Source organism: Notechis scutatus, chromosome 3, assembly GCF_049901735.1.
Source record: "Notechis scutatus isolate UNSWTSFEM ecotype Mainland chromosome 3, rNotScu1.2, whole genome shotgun sequence".
In the NCBI taxonomy this organism is placed as follows: domain Eukaryota; kingdom Metazoa; phylum Chordata; class Lepidosauria; order Squamata; family Elapidae; genus Notechis; species Notechis scutatus.
This window is the reverse complement of record NC_142011.1, coordinates 169,069,029-169,089,456: the sequence shown is the minus strand read 5'-3', so window position 1 is coordinate 169,089,456 and position 20,428 is coordinate 169,069,029. Positions and strand designations below refer to the sequence as shown.

The window sequence follows — 20,428 nt, the reverse complement described above, 5'->3', positions numbered from 1 at the left end:
ACCAGCCTGGTTGTGGTTTTGTTGTCAGTGTATCCAAAGAAATTTCTATTAACTAATATGCTCTCTGAATTATATAGTTTGAATATATTTGTTTCAGTTGAAGCTATAATTGCTTGAAACTATACTGATGAGATGTAACCAGAAACCTGACCAATTTTCATAGCATAATTGTACCAGGTACACTGCTTTGTTTAAATTATGTGAATAAATCACAGACAACAATGTTATGATGAATTTAATTATCATATCCCAATTGTAGGAAGCATACCTCCAATGCCAAGATATGTTCCAAATTCACAACATACAGTACCACCAGAATAGTTACAATAGTTATTGTGACAATAAACTTAGCATCTCCCACAACAATAGACTTAGCATCTCCCATAAAACAAATCTAAATAAAATCTATGAGATATAGGAATGGTGGTCTAGGACCTAGGTTCAAATCTTTACCCATGAAAGAACACTGGATGATTAGGAATCAATCATGATCTCGTTTATTTTGCAGAGTTGTTATTGTGGATATAATAAAAAGGAACCAGAAATTCATACATTATCATGCATTCCCAGAGGAAAAGAAGCAGAACACAAATCTAAACAATTTAAACAATAAAGTAGTATTGAAAAAGAAGAATATGGAAGATTTTTTTTTAAAAAAAAATCATGTGTATTACATTGTGGCTTAAGATATTTTCTCATTTCTTTCTTTAAAAAGTTTATTTAAAGTACTTGTTTATTTTCTGTCACCTCTGTGATTCCAGAGAGTGTACAGAAATACAAAAATGAATTAATTACAATGTGGCAAATATCACAAATATAACAACATAAAATAATTAATGGGTGAACTAGTAATATGGACATAGATTTTCATATACAGTGTTAAATTTGCAAACATTTCAGCATGTTTCCGAAATGTATCAACAGACAGTACTTGTTTCTAGGGAGACAGTGTGCCAGACTGTGGTTGCTGAATCTTATAAGACCATTTCCTTAGTGGGTACCAAGAACCTATCCAATAATACACAACACTGCTGGAAAGTCTCTTATTAACCTTTTCTCTTCTATAACTTTAAACTCTTCTGTAAATTTAAACAAAATTGTTATAACAGTCAATTTAGGACAGACAAAAAATTGCCTTCTCCAGACAACAGAAATGTGTGAAATTTGCTGCCATACAATTCATCCCTCCATGAATTTAAAAGACAAATTCATATCTTGGTAATAATGATTGTTACAGATAAATGGAACTTCAATATTTGCATGCAGTTTGTTACTGTGTGCCACTTCCTGGAAGGCACCATATACAGTAGCCTTCATGCCCTGCTTGAATCTTGATGGAAACATTCATTGGGGAGGGGCAAAGTTCTAGGCTATGTTCTAGGCCAGAAGGAGTTGCCATCTGAGTACATTTATTTTATTTTATTTATTTATTTGATTTGCCAATTGTTTACAAGATAATAAGTATAAGTGTATACATAGTTGTGAATACATGAAATGGGTACATATAAGAAAAATAAAAGAAGAATAAGAGAAACAATAGGACAGGGACAGTAGGCACGTTGGTGCGCTTATGCACGCCCCCTACAGACCTCTTAGGAAAGGGCTGAGGTCAATAGTAGACAGTCTAAGGTTAAAGTTTTTGGGGTTTGGGGAAGAAACTACAGAGTCGGGTAGAGTATTCCAGACATTGACCACTCTATTGCTGAAGTCGTATTTCCTGCAATCAAGTTTGGTGCGGTTAACTTTGAGTTTGTATCTATTGTGTGCTCTTGTGTTGTTATGGTTGAAGCTGAAGTATTCATTGACAGGTAGGACATTGCAATGTATGATTTTATATACCATGCTTAAATCAGACAGAAGACGGCGTAATTCAAGGTTTTCTAGTTCTAGAATTTCAAGTCTGGTGGCATAAGGTATTCTACAACGAGTAGAGGAGTGGAGAACTCTTCTTGTGAAATATTTCTGGACTTTCTCAATTGTGCTAATATCAGATACGTAATGTGGGTTCCAGACTGATGAACTGTATTCGAGTATTGGTCTAGCAAATGTTTTGTATGCTCTGGTTAGTAGTGTGATATTACCAGAGAAAAAGCTACGTAGGATTAGGTTAACAACTCTTAATGCCTTTTTGGCTATGTAGTTGCAGTGGGCTCTAGCACTTAGATCATTAGAGGTGAGTATTCCAAGGTCCTTTACAGAGCTTGGGTCATCAACAAGATCTTGACTATTCAGCTTGTATTTTATTTTCTGATTTTTTTTTGCCAATATGTAAGACAGAGCATTTATTTGTTGAGATTTGAAGTTGCCATTTGTTTGACCATTCTGATACATAGTCAAGATCTTTTTGTAGGGTAGCAGTATTGTCTGTGGTATTGAACAGCTTTACATCATCAGCGAAAAGAACGCAATTGCTCTTAATATGATCACAGAGGTCATTTATGTAGAGTATGAATAGAGTTGGTCCTAGAACACTGCCTTGGGGGACACCACTATTGACAGGTACAGAATTTGATAGGACGCTCCCAATTTTGACCATTTGTTGTCTGTTTGCCAGGAATGCTTCTATCCAGTTATGCAGTTGTCCAGAGATACCATAGGATTTTATTTTTAGGAGTAGTTTGTCGTGTACCACTGCAAAATTTCTTGATTGCATTAGAATGTAAATCCCTAAATCACTTAGTCATTTGAAGCTCATTGGCAGTTGTGTTGAGAGCATATTAAAGAAATACTGTTCTGAACTGTCACTGAAAGTCATTCATGGATGACTTTTTAACTAAGTTACAACAGATTAATAAATTCTTCATTTGTAAGACATCAAAAGTGTCTTCAGTGGTAAATAGATTTAATTGAAAGCTTCCTATTTTCTTGCAGATGGATGCCGATGGAGAAGATAAAAAGCTACGTACCCGTTCAAGAGGAATCAAGGGTGAGTTAGCTTAAAAGACCCCCTTCTCTGACCCTGTGCCCACCACACCATGAAGCATAATGATCTCTGCACAGGCTCCCAAATGTGTAGTCACTGAGTCAACACCTTCCTTAGGGCTCATTTTAATCAAGCCAGGACAGAAAATGCAAGCATTATGAGGTGAAATGTTATTGCATGCATTGGGGAATGAAAGAGGAAAGACAATCTTTCTAATGCATGATAAATTTCACATAGACAATTTAAAAAATGTCCCAACAGAAGCTCTCTGATATTTTGACACTAAATGGCTTTTGCCATGCAAGCAATGATTTTGGAATAGAAAATAAACTCTTCAGTGCAACCGATCCTTTTCAAATTATATGCTAACTTTGGTAAACAAGGGACAGGCATTTTAGTGAATTTCTGTTCCCTGTTGAACAGACTCTGCTATAACCATTTTTTTAAATAAATATTCTTTCCAAATAAATCTTTGTCTACCTAAACACTTCTATATTGCTATTCTTTAAAATATGTGTGTGTATGTACATACATACATATACATATACATACATACACACACACACACACATACCTTTTCAAATATTTGCTAAATCCATTTTCTGATTCTTGTTGGGTAAGGAGTGGAACAGATGGCAATGCAATATTGAGATTAAAAGGCCCCTTAATGATCTAAACATCTGGAAAACATGATTGACTAGTAATACAACCCCTTAAGGAAAATAACTTTTTATTATAAGTGTTAATGTTCTTTGTGACCCTTCATTGAAAATGGGATATGGGAATATATAAAAGTAAATAAATGGGGATATTTTACTTTCATTTGAAGAAGATTTTAGTTGGAAAGTTTGTGGCAGAACTTCAATGACTAAACGTAATGCTAATAAATCTAATTTGCTACAATCCATTACTTTAAGGGCACTTTAAGGGTACTTTGACATATGACTCTATGAAGGACCTTTGAAGCATCTGCTTAGTTATACCATGTTTGAATATGCTGGTGCATATAATGAACAATTCAGGGCAAGTAATCTAATTCAAGCCTTAGTTGTTGAAATGACCTAAAAGCTTGTAACATACAGCTGGAAGACACCTTCTTCTTCCTATGAGATACCATCCCATTACCACTGCTGTTACAGCTACATGGAAGATCACCATAGGCTGAACTGGAATATGTAATTTGATTTAGGGGTTAGGATGCTGAAATTAGAAGACTTTGAATCTCTATGGATCTTCTCAGTCATCCAGGTCATGGCTGTCCCAAAAGTGCTTTAAAAAAGCCAACTGGACTTTCCTGAAGATGTTTCATTTCTCATCCAACAAGAACAAAAGAAGCTTCTTGAATTAGAAGTGAAGCATCTTTAAGAAAAATCAAGAAAGATCCGTTGCCTTTTTAAAAGCACTTTTGGGACAGGAAATTCTGAGTTCTAGTCTTGCTGTTCTGAGCCAGGTCATCTTACAAATATAGAGGATGGGTAAGTTTATTTTGATGGGTCAGTTTATTTTGCCAATAGAACCTGCAATGCAACTATTCTCAATACAATACAGTTCTCAAGTATTTACCTTTAAACCTTCTCTATGTTCCTCCCAAGAACCGAGCCTGCCTAGTAGAAATTATTGGAAATGGTAATTAGCTGGATAGCCAAAAGGGGGTGCTCAGTTAGGCATCTTGCTGAGCTTGCAGCATTTTCTCCATATCACTTGGCTTCCTGCTTAATTAACATTGTAGTTAGAAGTGGTAGTCCCACAAAGGAAGGGATCTTTTGCTTATTCTTAAAGGGAATGTTTAGCTCAATGGGCTTGCAACCTGTGGCCAATCACAAACTCTTTCTCTGTGTAAAGGATTTCCATGTCCTAAAGATTTATTATGGGGTTTAACTGAGTTGCTAATATCTTAAGAGGAGACACACTCAGCCAGTTCAGCCCAAGAATCCATATTAGCAGAAAAACTTAAATAGTTCTTTGTTTTATGACTGGGATTTACTGAGCTCAAACATGGCCAAGGTTAGTGGAAGATGTGCATGACAAGCATGACATAGAATATACCATAAGGGGTATGGAAGTCACTTTCTTTCCACACTGCCTTAGACAAGAAAACCAGATCAGGGTTGGTCACACTTTCTCAGCCCAATCCATCTCACAAGGAAGAAGTATTATATATGTTTGCCATCTCGAGTAACTTATAAAGTAATAAAAGTAGGATAAAAATCTAATAAATGAATAAATGGTCCTGCTCAAGCATTTTCTGTCTTGATTTTTCTCATTTCAGGAAAAAAAACTCCTTTATAGTAAGGGATAGAAAATGTAGAAGGACACTAGTAGCAAAAATGTGTCCATGATTCCTGTTATGAGAATGGATTACATACCCAATTTCAGACCCAGTAGAAAATTATGCTCTGAACATCAATTCTAACCAAAGAAAGTGGCCTAACTGGATGAATGGCCTTCCATACTCAAGGCCTTCCAAATATTTTGTCTAAATGCTCAGAAAACTCCTTTCAGTTGATGAACAGAGGCCTGTTTGCCCATCTCTGATTTGAAGGCATTTTCTTAATGAAGTGAATTTAAAATAAGCGGTGTCAACATACATATTTTAAATAAATTATTTTATTAAAGGTCAACCATATGGCAATTTTCTTCCTTCTCATTGTAAGCAAGCGTTTTCAAATATTAAGGCTGTGAAAAGATTGTGTGAAAAGCATAAATGAAATGCATGGAAATGGGTATGAAATGTTCCATTTTGAATCATTAAAACAGCTACATCACTGCAAAGTTTTAGTTCTGCTCTGAAGCTGCTTTTCCACATACACATGCACATATGACTACTTCACTTCTTATTTGTCTAGATGACAAAAGCAGTTTCTATCATAATCACCTGAGACTTGTAACAAATGCAGCTGCTTTAACAATTCAAAAATATGTGCTTCATACTTGTTTCGACAAGTTTGGGGACCCCTCTTTACAGTGCTTTGACCCCTATAAAGGATATGTTTTAAAAGATGCAGAGATACTTAACACATTACAGCAGAAATCAGCAATTATCAAACTGTATGGAGCTGGGTCCTTCTAAAATAGTAGCTTTCATGTTCCTCTTAGCTAGTGAGAGTTCTTCTTTGAATTTGTTTTTCTTCTTGTAGATATTTAATAACCAGGCTAGATAACTTAATCAGTGTAGGAGAGTGAAGTTTTCTGTCTGTTTAAATGTGGAAGCTTGTCCTATTAGCCTTGACTGCTGTATTGTTTCATTGACTGCTCTTTCAACTGGGTATTGTTTCTTTCTTGATTGTTCCTGCTTATCTGGATGTGGGTTAACAAGTGATGGTGTGATGAAGATCAATGTACTTAATGTTGTTTGGTTGTTTCTGTGACCTTTAATTGTTACCTTTTTTGAATGGTTTCTAGATAGAGCTTATCACAGTGTTTTTGTTACTAGCTGATTTGTCAGAGTCCCAATTTGTTAGGAATTGTATTATATTTTTGGTCTATGTTTTCCAGTTGAAATTGTGCTGGAACTTGTCAATGTGTTATGAAATTAAGGAATTTTCATTATGTCTTCTGACTGCATGTTCACGCATATGTTCTGCCAGTTTTCCATCTGCCAGTCTTCTACCTGTTTGCAATCAAAAGACTAATCAAGGAAGAAATAATACTCCAATCAAGACTGATAGGACAAGCTACCGTATATAAACAGCCAACAAATTTCACTCTCCTATGTACTGATGATGTTACCTAGCCAGTAACAAAATGTCTTCAAAATGAAAAGCAAGTTCAGAAAAACCAAGAACCAAACAATTCAAATCAGAGCTGCATATATTTTCCTGTTGTAATGAGCTTTATTTTTTAAAGTACTGAGACAGCTAGTTTCAAATGTGTTCCTAATTGAAGAGTCATAGCCCTGTGCATGTGCAAAGTCAGAGCCTGATGAAGTTAGTTTTACTGAGGATTTAGGAATGAGTTCTCACAGTTTCCAGGAGCACTGAATGGAGCTTTTGGATGCTGTATTCCCCAGAAGTAGATCCAGATATGCATCAGCATATATAAAAGAATATGTACACATAGGTGTGGAATGCTGAAAAAATAAATGAGAGAAGACTGGTTCTTGGAAGCCCATATGGAGTTTGGAACACATCTTTCAAATTCCTTCCTGACTTTCCTGCAATTAGATCAGGGTTCTTTACTACAATTCTGCTGAAATATATTCTGTTCTGATTGGGCAAGTCAGTAGCATTGTATATCTTCCCATGGACTTGTATCTTCCCTTGTAACTTGTTCCTGGTAGTCAATTTGCTGGACTGAAACAGAATTCCTGCAACACATTTGGTAGTTCCAAATTGTTTCTTCAAGACCAGTTTCCGGAGTCTTCCTGTCCTGTTTCTTCCCTACTGAGATGCCTACTCCTATTTCCAGACCATGCTGTTGTTGCTAATTCTGGGTCTAATGCAGTGGTGGGATTCAATTTTTTTTTTTTACTATTGGTTCTGTGGGCATGGCTTGGTGGGCATGGCATGGCTTGGTGGGCATGAAAGGGGAAGGATATTGCAAAATCTCCATTCCCTCCCCACTCCTGGGGAAAGGTTACTACAAAATCCCATTCCCTCCCCACCCCGCTAACCTGCTTTCCAGCTCTGTTCTCCTGTGCAGGGCAACAAAAGAAGATCCAGCTGATCAGCTGGGACTTGGGAGGCAGAATGTAGATGGGGGCAGGGCCAGTCAGAATGGCATTTGCCGGTTCTCCAAACTACTCAAAATTTCTGCTACTGGTTCTCCAGAACTGGTCAGAACCTGATGAATACCACCTCTGGTCTAATGGCTGCTGTTTCCAAGCCCTGCTGCTTGCAGTCTTGTGGATAGTGATCAGGGCCTCTCTTTATTTGTGAACTCCCAGGATTTCATGACCTACCATTTGAGAACTGCTGCATTACAACATTTCAATGTGAAAGATGTCTACACATGCAGAAATTAATGTGCAAACCATGAATTTATCATTATCACATAAATATGTATTTTTCAGATGGAGCTAAATGATACAATCCAATAATTTCCTATTTTATGTTCATCTTTTTTAAAGTAAGTTGCTTAGAATTTTGTAAAGCACTCCCCAAAATTCCAAATAAATTTCTATAAAATTTGTTCATCTATGCACATTTTGGTATTCATTTTAGTGAGCATAAAGTATGGAGCTATGGTAAACCGCATACATTCAAACAGTAGATGGTAGCAAAGAGATACAGGTAAATTTGACCATTTGCTGCCATCTTGTGGTTACACAGAGGTTATCAACCCAGATACCTTAGTCCTTGCAATATAACTAGTTATAATGATGTCAATCCAGGTCTATACTATTCTTTAAAAAGCTTTCCTTTACCCTAAGTTGAGATCAATGATAGCAGTTCCATTTAGATCAGCAGGATGAAAAACAACTCCCAAATGAAGTGATTAATTGCAATGGAATAATGAAGTTTACTGCTGCACATCTGAACATTGTTGTGAGCTTCTACTTTACTAAGTCTACTGGGAGCTACAGGCTGAGTTTCTTTAGTAGTTTCTAATCAAAGTTAACTTACTGCCATAATTTCTTTAGACATTAAGGCGGCTATCACTCTTATTTACCAAAATGGCTAAGCATATTTAAGCCTTAAATGCTTCTCTCTTGCACAGAGGCTTACAAGTGTAACTGTTTTCCCAAAGGTAGGGTGAAAGATGACTAAATGATCTAATGACTTTTCCAATAAACCACCTAATCTTTTTCAGGCAGGTAAATAAATAAGTAAACACACTCTCAAATCATCACTACAAAAATGTGCTTTTTTCACTGTACAAGCAACACTACTATTGCTATTAGTAGCAATTGTATTTATTTTTAAAAGAAACTATGGGATAAATTTTATCCATTGCATAATATTTTTCATCTTTTGGTGTGGTAGAAAACCATCTGCATTTTTTTTTTTTTTTTGAAAAAAGTCATCATAGAATTTACTACTTAATAATTACTACTCAGAATATGGTAATAATAATCCTATGGCTGGAGGGAAATTAAGGTAACCCTGTTAAAAAGAGGTTACTTTTCTTATCAGAAGCAAGCATGTTAAAAAAACAACATATAAGTTGATTCAGTTTTCCTTTGTTTTACAGCGCATGTGGATTCAATCGTGCAGGAACTCAGGTAAGATTTTAAAGTTTATATCTTGACTTTATCACTGACTATTTATCTTACGCATTTATTATAACAAAGTAACAACCAAGATAAGTAGGTGAGTTCAAGTGATTACAGTTGTTTCTTTAAAAGAAATGCTAGTGAAACAAAGTGTTAAAATTGGTTATTACATCTTAGAATTCTTCAGAAAAGTTCCAATGGATAACTTTAGTGATTAGACATGCAGGCAGTCATTTCTGTTTCCATTAAGTTCTTTCATCATAACTTTCCAATAATTTCACTATACTGTACATTATATTTGAACATATCTGGTGTGAAGATATTCAGTTCAGATACAGAAACACTTTTGTATCTCCTTAGATTCCAAAATTGTAGCTTTGTATTGTGGTTCTTCTTTCTTAATAGTTTGAAATGAATAAAGTTTTTTAAAAACTCTGAAGTTACCTAAAATCTCATATTTTGTTGTTCTCTATTAGTACAAGTACAGCAGCTAGTGTTGCATGCAATTATACCTGAGAAGGTATATCTCCTTTCCTGTATTCTGCAAGATGGAACTAGCAAAACCTGTGGAATGATCATGGCTTATGTAGCAATTATGCCATGATATCTCTTTATTGGCACCATTCAGCTGCCTACTTCTTCCTATTGAGCATTTTACTGAAGCCAAAGGTGACAATTGCAAAATTACTGCATATTTTTATCTAGCTCACATTGTTTTTGGTCATTGAAATGTTAAGTAAATACATATAAACACATTATGCAAATGAAAAAGTTCCAGAAATTTTTCAATGAGGAAAAATAAAATCAAAAACCATTTTTTTTCATATTCTATTTCTAAATTATTCAATCAAAGGCATTTCAAGGACATGCAGTTGACTAATAGTATATGAATAATAGTATAGTCAAATGATTGATTAACAATGATATTAATGTATTTAGGAATATTTGATTGACAATACAAGAACATATACAATGTAATTGTAAGTGAAGACTATGAAGTGGAAACACAAAACAATTTGTAAACCAACCGACACACTGTATGTACATATATGGAAGATGGCTTGATGTTTTTATGTTGTGTTTGTCTATGTTTGTCTTAAAAACAATAAAACTTTTTTTTTTTAAAAAAAGGAGATGCAGTTGGAGGCTATAACACTGAAACTGAGCTTTCAGTTGAACAGCTACTGAAAATATGGATATGACAAAGATTTGGGGGTTATTTTTTAAAACAAAAATAATACTAATAATTATCTAAAACTCTAAAAAGGGTATATTTATCTTTGGTATAAGATCAGTAATTTTCCATTTGTGACAAGTGGTATACCCTAATATGAGAGCCAGTTTGGCACCAGGCTAGAAACTGAGAGATTGTGAGTTCAAATCCCTCCTAAGGTTCAAAGCTAGCTTGGCCCAGTCACTTTCTGTCAGAGCTAGAAAGGAGTCAGTGACAAACTACATGAACACTTTGCCAAGAAAATTGCAAGGACTTGTCCAAGCATCCTCTGACAATTGGACACAATTGAAGAAAAAAAAAACCTGATATAGCAATAGTACTTAGACTTATATACCACTTTACATTGCTTTACAGCCCTCTCTAAGTGGTTTACAGAGTCAGCATATTGCCCACAACAATTTGGGTCCTCATTTTACCGACCTCAGAAGGATGGAAGGCTGAATCAACCTTGAGCCTCTTGAGACTTGAACTGTCAAACTGCAGGAAGCCGGCAGGCAGCAGAAGTAACCTGCAGTACTACACTCTAACCACTGTGCCACCATCAAGTAGAAAGACATTTTTTTTTACTATTTATTTATCGTACTTAAGAACCATTCATCTCCCTCACAGAAGGATTCTAGGCAGTGTACAATACAATATTAAAAGCATAAAAACAGTATATTAAAGTTAAAAGAAGCAATAAAAGAGGCAATAAATACTTTTCATTTATCTTTTTAGATTCCAATTTTTGTCCCTTTTTGTGGTATTTCTTTATTAATAAAGTTTTAAATAATAATTAAACAGAAATCTAGAACTTTTAGTGGTGAATGCTTAAGAATTTTTCCACCCAAATGTATTGGCTGCTACAATTGTTGTATATATAATGCTTCTTGTTTGTGAATGCGAAAACTGCATTAATGTGATTATGGGGATATGAAAAGAGCTGTGTTTCATTAGACCATGGGTATTTTTTCCATCCAGTAGTTAGTCTTTATCTATCTGAAAAGCTCCAAGGGCCACAGAAGACACAATGATGCAGTCATGTCTTTGAAGAAGACAAGCAAAACAAAAGGGTGAATGGAGGACAAGATTTGACAAATTCACTTAAAAATAGACTGTTAGAGACTTCTTCAAAGATAATCTGGATTCCAACATCCCAAGAGCACTTAAACAATAATGAATGTGTAATGATCTTTAGCAGTATAATTGTGGGGAAAGGTTGGGGGGCCACAAAAATTGGGCTTAAGACTACATCTTATTCTCCTGCCACAGTAATATAATTAAGTTGGCCAGGATAATTCCTTTTTTAGGACCACATTCCAATATGGCAAATCCTACTGGTTTTTAATTAAAATTCCACATACAATGTACCATAGTGGATTTGATTGATGATAAAGGTTACTCTTTTTGAAAAGACTGAGAGTCTATCTTTAAGCTCTTTTAATTTTCAAAAAGGTTGCATATTTACTTTAGGTCTAGATATGTTGAATAGTAAAATTGTTCCTTTTTGTGTAATGTGGCCATTTGATTCTGCAACTCCTAAGAATGTAGAGCTTTTAAAAACATTTATAAAGCTGGAACAGGTGTTATTGATTATCTCATTATGTTTAAGAAGTAATGCACTCCTAATTTGCCCCATCTTCACCTGAATCTTCAATAGATCACTAGAGATGTGCTATGTTCCTTCTGCTTCGAACGTTCTACCATCATCCCAGTGCCAGAGAAGCCCTCCATCAAGGAACTGAATGACTACAGACCAGTTGCTCTAACATCTGTAGTTATGAAAATCTTTGAAAGCCTTGTGCTGTCCCACCTGAAAACCATCACGGATCCGCTGTTAGATCCCTTGCAGTTTGCATACTGAGCAAATAGATCGACAGATGATGCTGTTAACATGGCTCTGCATTACATCCTACAACACCTTGAATCTCCAAATACCTACGCAAGGGTCCTCTCTGTAAACTTCAGTTCAGCATTCAATACCATCATTCCAGCCACTCTTCTAAGTAAATTAAACCAACTAGCGGTACCTGGACACACTTGTAAGTGGATCATAAGCTTCCTAACAGACAGGAAGCAGCAGGTGAAGCTGGGCGGAATCACATCTGATACCTGTCCAATCAGCACAGGGACCCCCCAATGCTGTGTGCTATCTCCACTTCTCTTCTTCCTATATACCAATGACTGCATCTCAAATGATCCATCTGTTAAAATACTGAAGTTTGCTGATGACACAACAGTGTTTGGTTTCATTTGAGACAACGATGAATCTGCATACAGACAGGAGGTTATACAACTTGCCTCGTGGTGCAACCAGAACAATCTGGAACTGAACACACTCAAAACCATAGAAATGGTGGTAGACTTTAGAAGAAACCCTCCTATACTACCACCTCTTACAATACTAGACGACACAGTATCAACAGTAGAGACCTTCAAATTTCTAGGTTCTACCATATCACATGATCTAAAATGGACACCTAACATCAAAAACATCATCAAAAAAGCACAACAAAGAATGTTCTTTCTGTGCCAACTCAGAAAGTTCAAACTGCCCAAGGAGCTGATGATACAGTTCTACAGAAGAATTATTGAGTTTATCATCTGCACCTCTATAACTGTCTGGTTTGGTTCTGCAACCCAACAGGACTGACACAGACTTCAGAGGATAATTAGGACTGCAGAAAAAACCATTACTACCCATTTGCCTTCAATTGAGGACCTGTATACTGCATGAATCAAAAAGAGGGCTGTGAAAATATTTACAGACCCCTCACATCCTGGACATAAACTGTTTCAACTCCTTCCCTCAAAATGACGGTATAGAGCACTGCACTCCAGAACAACTAGACACAAGAACAGTTTTTTCCTGAAAGCCATCACTCTGCTAAACAAATAATTCCCTCAACACTATTCAACTATTTACAAAGTGTACACTACTATTACTGTTAATCTTCTCACCACTCCTTATCACCCATTCCCTCCCACTTGACTGTTTCCTAGTATGATTTGATTGTTGATTGTACCCTATGACTATCATTAAGTGTTGAACGTTATGATTTTTGATTCTTAATGAATGTACCTTTTCTTTATGTATACTGAGAGTATTTACCGTATTTGCCGGCATATAAGAAGACTTTTTTGCCCTGAAAAAGATGCCTCCAATTGGAGGGGTCGTCTTATATGCCGGGTCATCTTATACGCTGGCAAATAGTAATTGGGAAGCACTGCGGCTGCCCGCGGCTGAGGCACTTTTGCGCACCGTGGAATGGACCCGTGAAGCCGAAGGAGCAGCCAGCCTTCTCCCAGCTCCCAGTGAAATGAGGCTCGCACGCCGAGCTCCGCTGAGGTATCCGGCTGGGGCTGTCAGGAGTTGCCGCTGGCGCGGCTCCGTGCGGCTCCAGTCCCGCGTTGCCTCGGGAAGGGAAAGGCAAAACCAGGAGCCGCTGCTGCCATTGCAAAGCCGCCGCGGCTCTTCCTTTTGCCTTTCCCTTCCTGAGGCAACGCGGGACTGGAGCCGCATGGAGCCGCGCCAGCGGTAACAACTCCTGACAGCCCCAGCCGGATACCTCAGCGGAGCCCGGGCGGTGCAAGCCTCGCTTCCTTGGGAGCTGGGAGAAGGCTGGCTGCTCCTTTCAGCTTCACGGGATTCGTTTCTACGGTAGACAAAAAGTGCCTCAAAAAAAAAAAAAGTGCAAAAGTGGAAGGCGTGCGGAAGAGGGGGCGAGTATATAACAAACTATATTTTGAGTGGAAATGTTGGGGGGTCGTCTTATACGCCGGGTCGTCTTATACGCCGGCATATACAGTACACCAAGACAAATTCCTTGTGTGTCCAATCACACTTGGCCAATAAAGTATTCTATCTATTCTATCTAATCTACTCCCAGTTTATTTTTCTAAGTGAGGACAAAATAACTAGCTTTCATTCTCCTAGCAGAATAATTGTGGATTCTTTTCAGTTTTTGTCTTCATTAGCTAGATAGATACCTCTCAAAAATCTTCATAACAACATTATCCTGATTGCGTTTTCTAAAGATTGATATTTAGTGGTGTATTTTCTCAAATCTTGTAGCCCTTACATAACATCATGATTAGCCACTTTTGATAAGAAACATAGATATCAGTCATGTTACTACAGAATATGGTTGTATAGTTTAAGTATGACATGAACTAAATCTCTCCACATTAAATAAATTGTTATTTATTTAGTGTTATTTTCTGCATCTTGAATATTTCGGTACTTATTAGATGATCCCATATTTGCATATCATGAAAGAATAAGATAGTTCTACATAATCTTTTTAAACTTCTCCTTTCATTTCTTTCTTTCTTCAAGTCTTATGTTTGGAAGATTTCCTCTTTTGAAATCTGATATAACTTTTTAAAATGATGCTGTATTACCCATTTGTTAAGTCTCTCCTTCCAGAAGTTGGCCTTTAAAAATAAAACATACTGTATCAGAATTACATGGTGTTAGAAGAAAGTGATTGGTATTGCAATCTTTCAGAGTGATTCATTTGCTTTAGAGGCACCTAATGCCTGAACATCATGAACATATTCACAGCAAGTGATAAATGACAGGATTTACATTTTTTGGAATGCCCAGTGTGAGGATGAGCAGCCTATTGCTTATTCCTCTTTGTACAATGAACCAAATAAAATGGATAGGGCAACCAGCCAACAGTTTCATCAGTCTTGTAGAAGGATGCCAATAGTTTTGTAGCACTAGATTGAACATCCAACCATATTCCACAGTTTTAGGAGGTAGATTTGAGAAATATTTTATCTCTAATACTGATAACTGAAATCACTAACCAGTACCCCTGTTTAGAAGCTCTTAACAGGGAAGAAGTATGATTAGCACAGCCTACTAGTAACCTGAAATGGTACAGTTCAGCCAAATCGTTATTATTTGATTCTGTTGATTAGGTAAATATGTTTGATATAGTTTATAAATGTTTGTCACAAAAAATATGTCTAAAGCTAATTTTAGTCAAACATGAATTATCTTTATCTAAAACTATTTTGTGAAAGCTCAAGGGAAGAAGAGGACTTTCCAAAGTGTGGTGCAGGTCACATTTGAGGATAATGATAAACAGTAAACAACTTGCAATGTAGTTAAATTTTTCTGCCTGTTGAATGTTAACTGTGAGGAGACATTGAGTTAGACCAGTGATTTAACTGCTGGCTATTACAAATACATTAGCGGGCTGAGTTTTAATCCAAGGTAGAATAGAAATGCTGTTGCTCATAATGCATTTACAGTCTGAAGAATTTTCTATTAAAAATCAAGTAATTGCCATTTGGGTACTCAGCTTATATGTCTGGAGAAATCACGCTAGATAATTTTAATCTGTCACCAACAAGACAACTCAGTAAGTATGTCTACGTGTGTACGTGCCTATGTGCATATACATTTGTTTATATATATTAAACTGAAATTATATTGGTGTGAAGCATGAGGCTAGTTTATATATTGGATGAATACTAAAGTTCACTTATTCTTAGTATTATTCCTGTCTGTCAAGCATTCACACATTGTGACATTTTATAAATATATGCCATTATTGCAATAGTTTTATATACTATGCTCTTTATACAGCTTCAGCATTTCTTTCGTCTTTCAGAGCTATCATTAATTAACCACATTTTAAACTCAGGGCTGCATCTCTTATAATGCCTGGTAATTCTGCTAGTTATAATCTCATAAATTTTGTAAAGACTTCTTTTCCTGGTATTGTCAAAAGAAGAAAAATGGAATTCTGATGGATTCTTTTATAAATGTAGAATATAGAAGGGACCTTCAGGGTTTCCTAGTCCAACCCTATTCTATTTCAGACAAATGGTTTTCCAGTTTCTTTTTGAAAGCCTCCAGTGATGGAGCAACCACAACTTCTGAAGGCAAGTGATTCCTTTGGATGATTGCTCTTATTAGGAAATTTCTCCTTAATTCTAGTTTGCTTCTCTCCTTGGTTAGTTTCCAACCAATGTTTCTTGTCTTGCCTATTGATGCTTTGCAAAATAGTTTGACTCCCTCATCTTTGTAAGAGCCCTTCAGATATTGGAATAGTGCTATGATATCACACCTAGCCCTTCTTTTCATTAGACTAAACATACCCAATTCTTGTAACTGTTCTTTATATGTTTTAGTCTCCAGTCCCCTAATCCTTTTTGTTGCTCTTCTCTGCACTTTTTCCAGAGTCTCAACAACGTTTTTTATATTGTGGTGACCAGAACTGAATGCATTATTCTAAGTGTGATCTTACTAAGGCTTTGTAAAATGGTACTGCTGCCGCACACTGTTGGCTCATGTTTAAGTGATTGTCCACTAGGATTCCAATTTAAATATGAGCTAGCAGTGTGTGGTAGCTGCCCCAAAAGCCAATGCAATCCTAGGCTGCATTAAAAGAGGGATAGAATTAAGATTGGTTTATAGAGGGATAGAATCAAGATTTGGTCTGAAATAGATTTGGTTTATATAGAATAGGCTCTTCCAGACACAATGACTGCTTGTTTATACAAATGACGCACTGTCACCCACCATAAATAAAGATGCCTCTTACAGTTGCATAATCACTTTGATTGTTTGTATACTTCCCTTTGTGTACAGCTGTTCTTCACCATATACAGTCCATTTGATATTATCTTCTACTTTTAACTTCATGGTCTTCAGTTCTATAATTCAGTTCTGTGATCCTGGAATGAAGACAGATAACAGAAACCAGACAACTGTCCTATCTCCTTAGTGTGAATAGAATAGTGTGAAAGAATGTGAATACAATTAACAATGTTTGGTGTACCTGCTATTATCTAAGCTTGGAATCTAATGTGAAAAATAACATTGATGTCATCCCAGTAGTGTGTCTGTCAAAAACATTCCTGTATAAGGGTTGTGTTTTATTTATAATATTAATTTTATCTATTCTCTGATATATATAATCTGGGCTCTCTCTGTCCAGATGTTTGTTGGCAGGGAATCTGGTGATCACGTAGCACATTCCAATAAAAATATACTTGTTTGCATCTATCTCCAAACATTTTTATTTTTCATTTAATGTGAACATATTTTTCCAGTCTTTTTAGAACACTGCTACCATAATTTTCATTTCCATTTTCAACCTCTTTTTTTCTCATGTCCTCGATGAAGAAAGGATAGAATATAGTTTCTGTTGACTGGAAATACTAACAGTTTTTTATCTGGAAGAACCTTAAACTTGCACATGGAAAGTTTCTGTTGAATTAATTGTATTATCTGCTCAATAACTGGTTATCTCATGGCAAGAATGGTTTAGTACCATTATGGAATAATCCTCTTAGATCAATGGAGCAATCTAGGCTTTTTAAAAAAAAATTCAGACTTTCCATAATGTCAAACTTCATTTAGGGTGATAATAAGGAGAAGGAAGAGTACTTCAAATATCAATAACAATATGGCTGTTTGTAACTGGGATAAACCAGAAAGTATATCATTAAATAATATAATAATATTTTAAGGCTAGAAATAAAAAAATTAATATGCTATATTCAAAAGTGCAATTATTCTCATTAAATATTTTTCATGATATCAGTTGGATTTTTCATGATTCAATACATAGCTTTTTCATTCAAGCATGGGCAGCCAATGACTGAAAACTAAATACAACCACATTTTGTTCTGTCCGAAATATGTTCTTCACTCTTGATTTTAAGTCATTCTGAAAGCCTCAAAAGTAGTCTTCACCTGCTCCTGAAATTTTTTATTTAGTTTTATCACATATCTGCCCTGTAATTATTAGTTGTATCTTTTAAAATCCTTTTTTCTTAGGAATGAAAAATAATGTGCAAATATTTAAATATTGATGTTCATAACACATTATCTCCTTGGACTTCCACAACCTTCTGTAAAGAGTAGAAATATTCATATGGCTTTATGTAGCGGCAACCCCATGACAAACTGATGGCATTGTTCCTTATGTAAAATGACTTTTGCCCCAAGAAATGATCAAAACTGACCATAGTATTTCAAGTGTTATAAACATAAGCAAATGGTCAAGGATTTAATATGAGAAGCAGAACTCTTTGGGTTCCTATCCCTTAGTTGTATGTCCATATTTGGTCTCCTAACCCCACCCCCATACCCATTATCAAATGAATTCAATCATACCAAGATTTCATTATGGTTGCAGGTCTTATCCGGGTTATAACCAATCTTCTATTATTCTGGCTCTTACATGCTCCTTTTGTATTTCACAGTCCAATTGTTCATCTTAGTCAGGTAGCACAAAACATTCAGACAACATTTATTGTCTGAAAAACCTACAGCTTCCAAGCATAATGAGTCAATAGCACTATCCATTCTATCCTAGGCTTCTCTTAGAAGAACTAATAAACTCCCTATCCCCAACAAGGCTATACCATCTTCTCTACTCTTTATTTTATTCTCTTAAAGAAATTATCCTTTGATATTGAAATTGCATCCTGGTTAAATCACAATGTATTTGCTTTCTAACTTATTATACATGCCCTGGTCTCGGCATTATCTTACTTTCTTCTTTGCCAATCCTCATATTAGTATATTTGGACTTGCATATTTTAATAAATTCTATGTTACTTTTCTCTAAGATTGCTACTCATCAATCCTGATTCTTCTTTTATCTTCATTGGCAGCTAAACCTTTCTGTGTATTGCTTTCATCTCTCTGTGGTCAGTATTCCTTTTTTAACATTATAAAATGTAAATATAATTGAACTCCACTTCTGAACTTTAGTTAGTATTAGTAAGGGAACGTCATTCATTTGTATTATTGCAAAGAAATCTTTCTTTACCCTCTTTCTACTATAGATCCAGATCATTTGGTATGGCTGGGTGTGTGTGAGAGAGAGAAGAAGAAGAAGAAGAAAATAATAATGTAAATATATAATATCAGTAAGTAGGAAAAACATTGGAAAAGTTATATAGTTGGTGCTCAGTGAATCACTGATGAAGGATTAATCATAAAAAGCAGAATACACTGAGTTATATTTAACAAAGTGGGAAAAGATTTTAAAAGACTTTTTAAATCTCTGAGCTGAATGCCAATATCTCTGCTTTTTAACTATTCAAAGATAAATCAATTAACAGAAAAAATAAAAAATGTAACTAAAACACTATTCAATAAATATTTAACTTCTAAATTGTCTTGTACTCTAATATACAATATTTATAAACATTTTAAAATTTTCATGTTTCTGACTCCAGTTCTTTAATCAATTCTCCTGCTGTAATACTGTATTCTAAATGTTTACATTTTTTTTGATGCATGTATGTGTGTGTGTGTGTGTGTGTGTGCGCGCACACGCACGCACACACACACACACACTTTGTTCGGGTATTTTCCCACATACATTTTCCCACATACATTGGACAGACCAATAGAAGAATAAGTACCTGCCTGGATTCCAAAGAAAGAAGATTACCCACCTAATCCAAAAAGAAACCCCAATCAAAATCCAAGACAGAGAACAAGAGAATGGCAAAGCCCTCCTCCCATATATAAAAGGCACTACAGACAAAATCAGCAAGATCCTCCAAAAACACAACATTAAAACAGCATTCTGCACAAACAGAAAAATATCCACCATCCTAAGAAACCCTAAAGACAAAATCGAGTTAGAAAACCAAGGAGTATATGAAATCCCTTGCACCGCCTGTCCGACCACATACATCGGACAAACTAACAGAAGAATAAGTGCACGCGTTGAAGAACATAAGAACTCAATCAAAAAAGAAGAACCGACCTCTTCTCTGGTCCAACACCTCAAAGCCACAGGACATGAGATTGACTTTAAAAATACCAGAACTATCGCCAAAACCGAACACTTTAACAACAGAGTAATCAGAGAAGCCATAGAGATAGAAAAACGCCCACACAGCATGAATAAACAAGATGACATCTCCCGCCTACCAGCCATTTGGAAACCCGCCCTCATGAACAGACGAGTACCTAACATGAAGAATGACACCAGACCCACACCCATGAGGGCCACACAAGATGCTACCACCACACTTCCATGTAGAAAGCAGACTCACATCCACACAGAAGATGAGACACGACCACGGACCAGAAGCCGCACCGCAACTGCATCACTACCCGCTTCAAACACCTCCGACCCATACA

At 36.0% G+C, this 20,428-nt stretch overlaps 1 protein-coding gene across 2 annotated transcripts in view; it reads left to right on the top strand.

Moving 5' to 3' along the window:
* ST18 (ST18 C2H2C-type zinc finger transcription factor) overlaps nt 1-20,428 on the top strand; it is a 154,562-nt gene that overhangs the window by 61,560 nt on the left and 72,574 nt on the right. For both annotated transcript variants that reach the window (XR_015748895.1, XM_026670296.2), the window contains exons 3-4: nt 2,872-2,926; nt 9,056-9,086. Coding sequence is in view for 1 of the 2 variants with exons in the window: in XM_026670296.2 (XP_026526081.2) it covers nt 2,872-2,926; nt 9,056-9,086 (86 nt within the window). In the remaining variant the exon portion in view is untranslated. The remainder of the gene's footprint in view (nt 1-2,871; nt 2,927-9,055; nt 9,087-20,428) is intronic.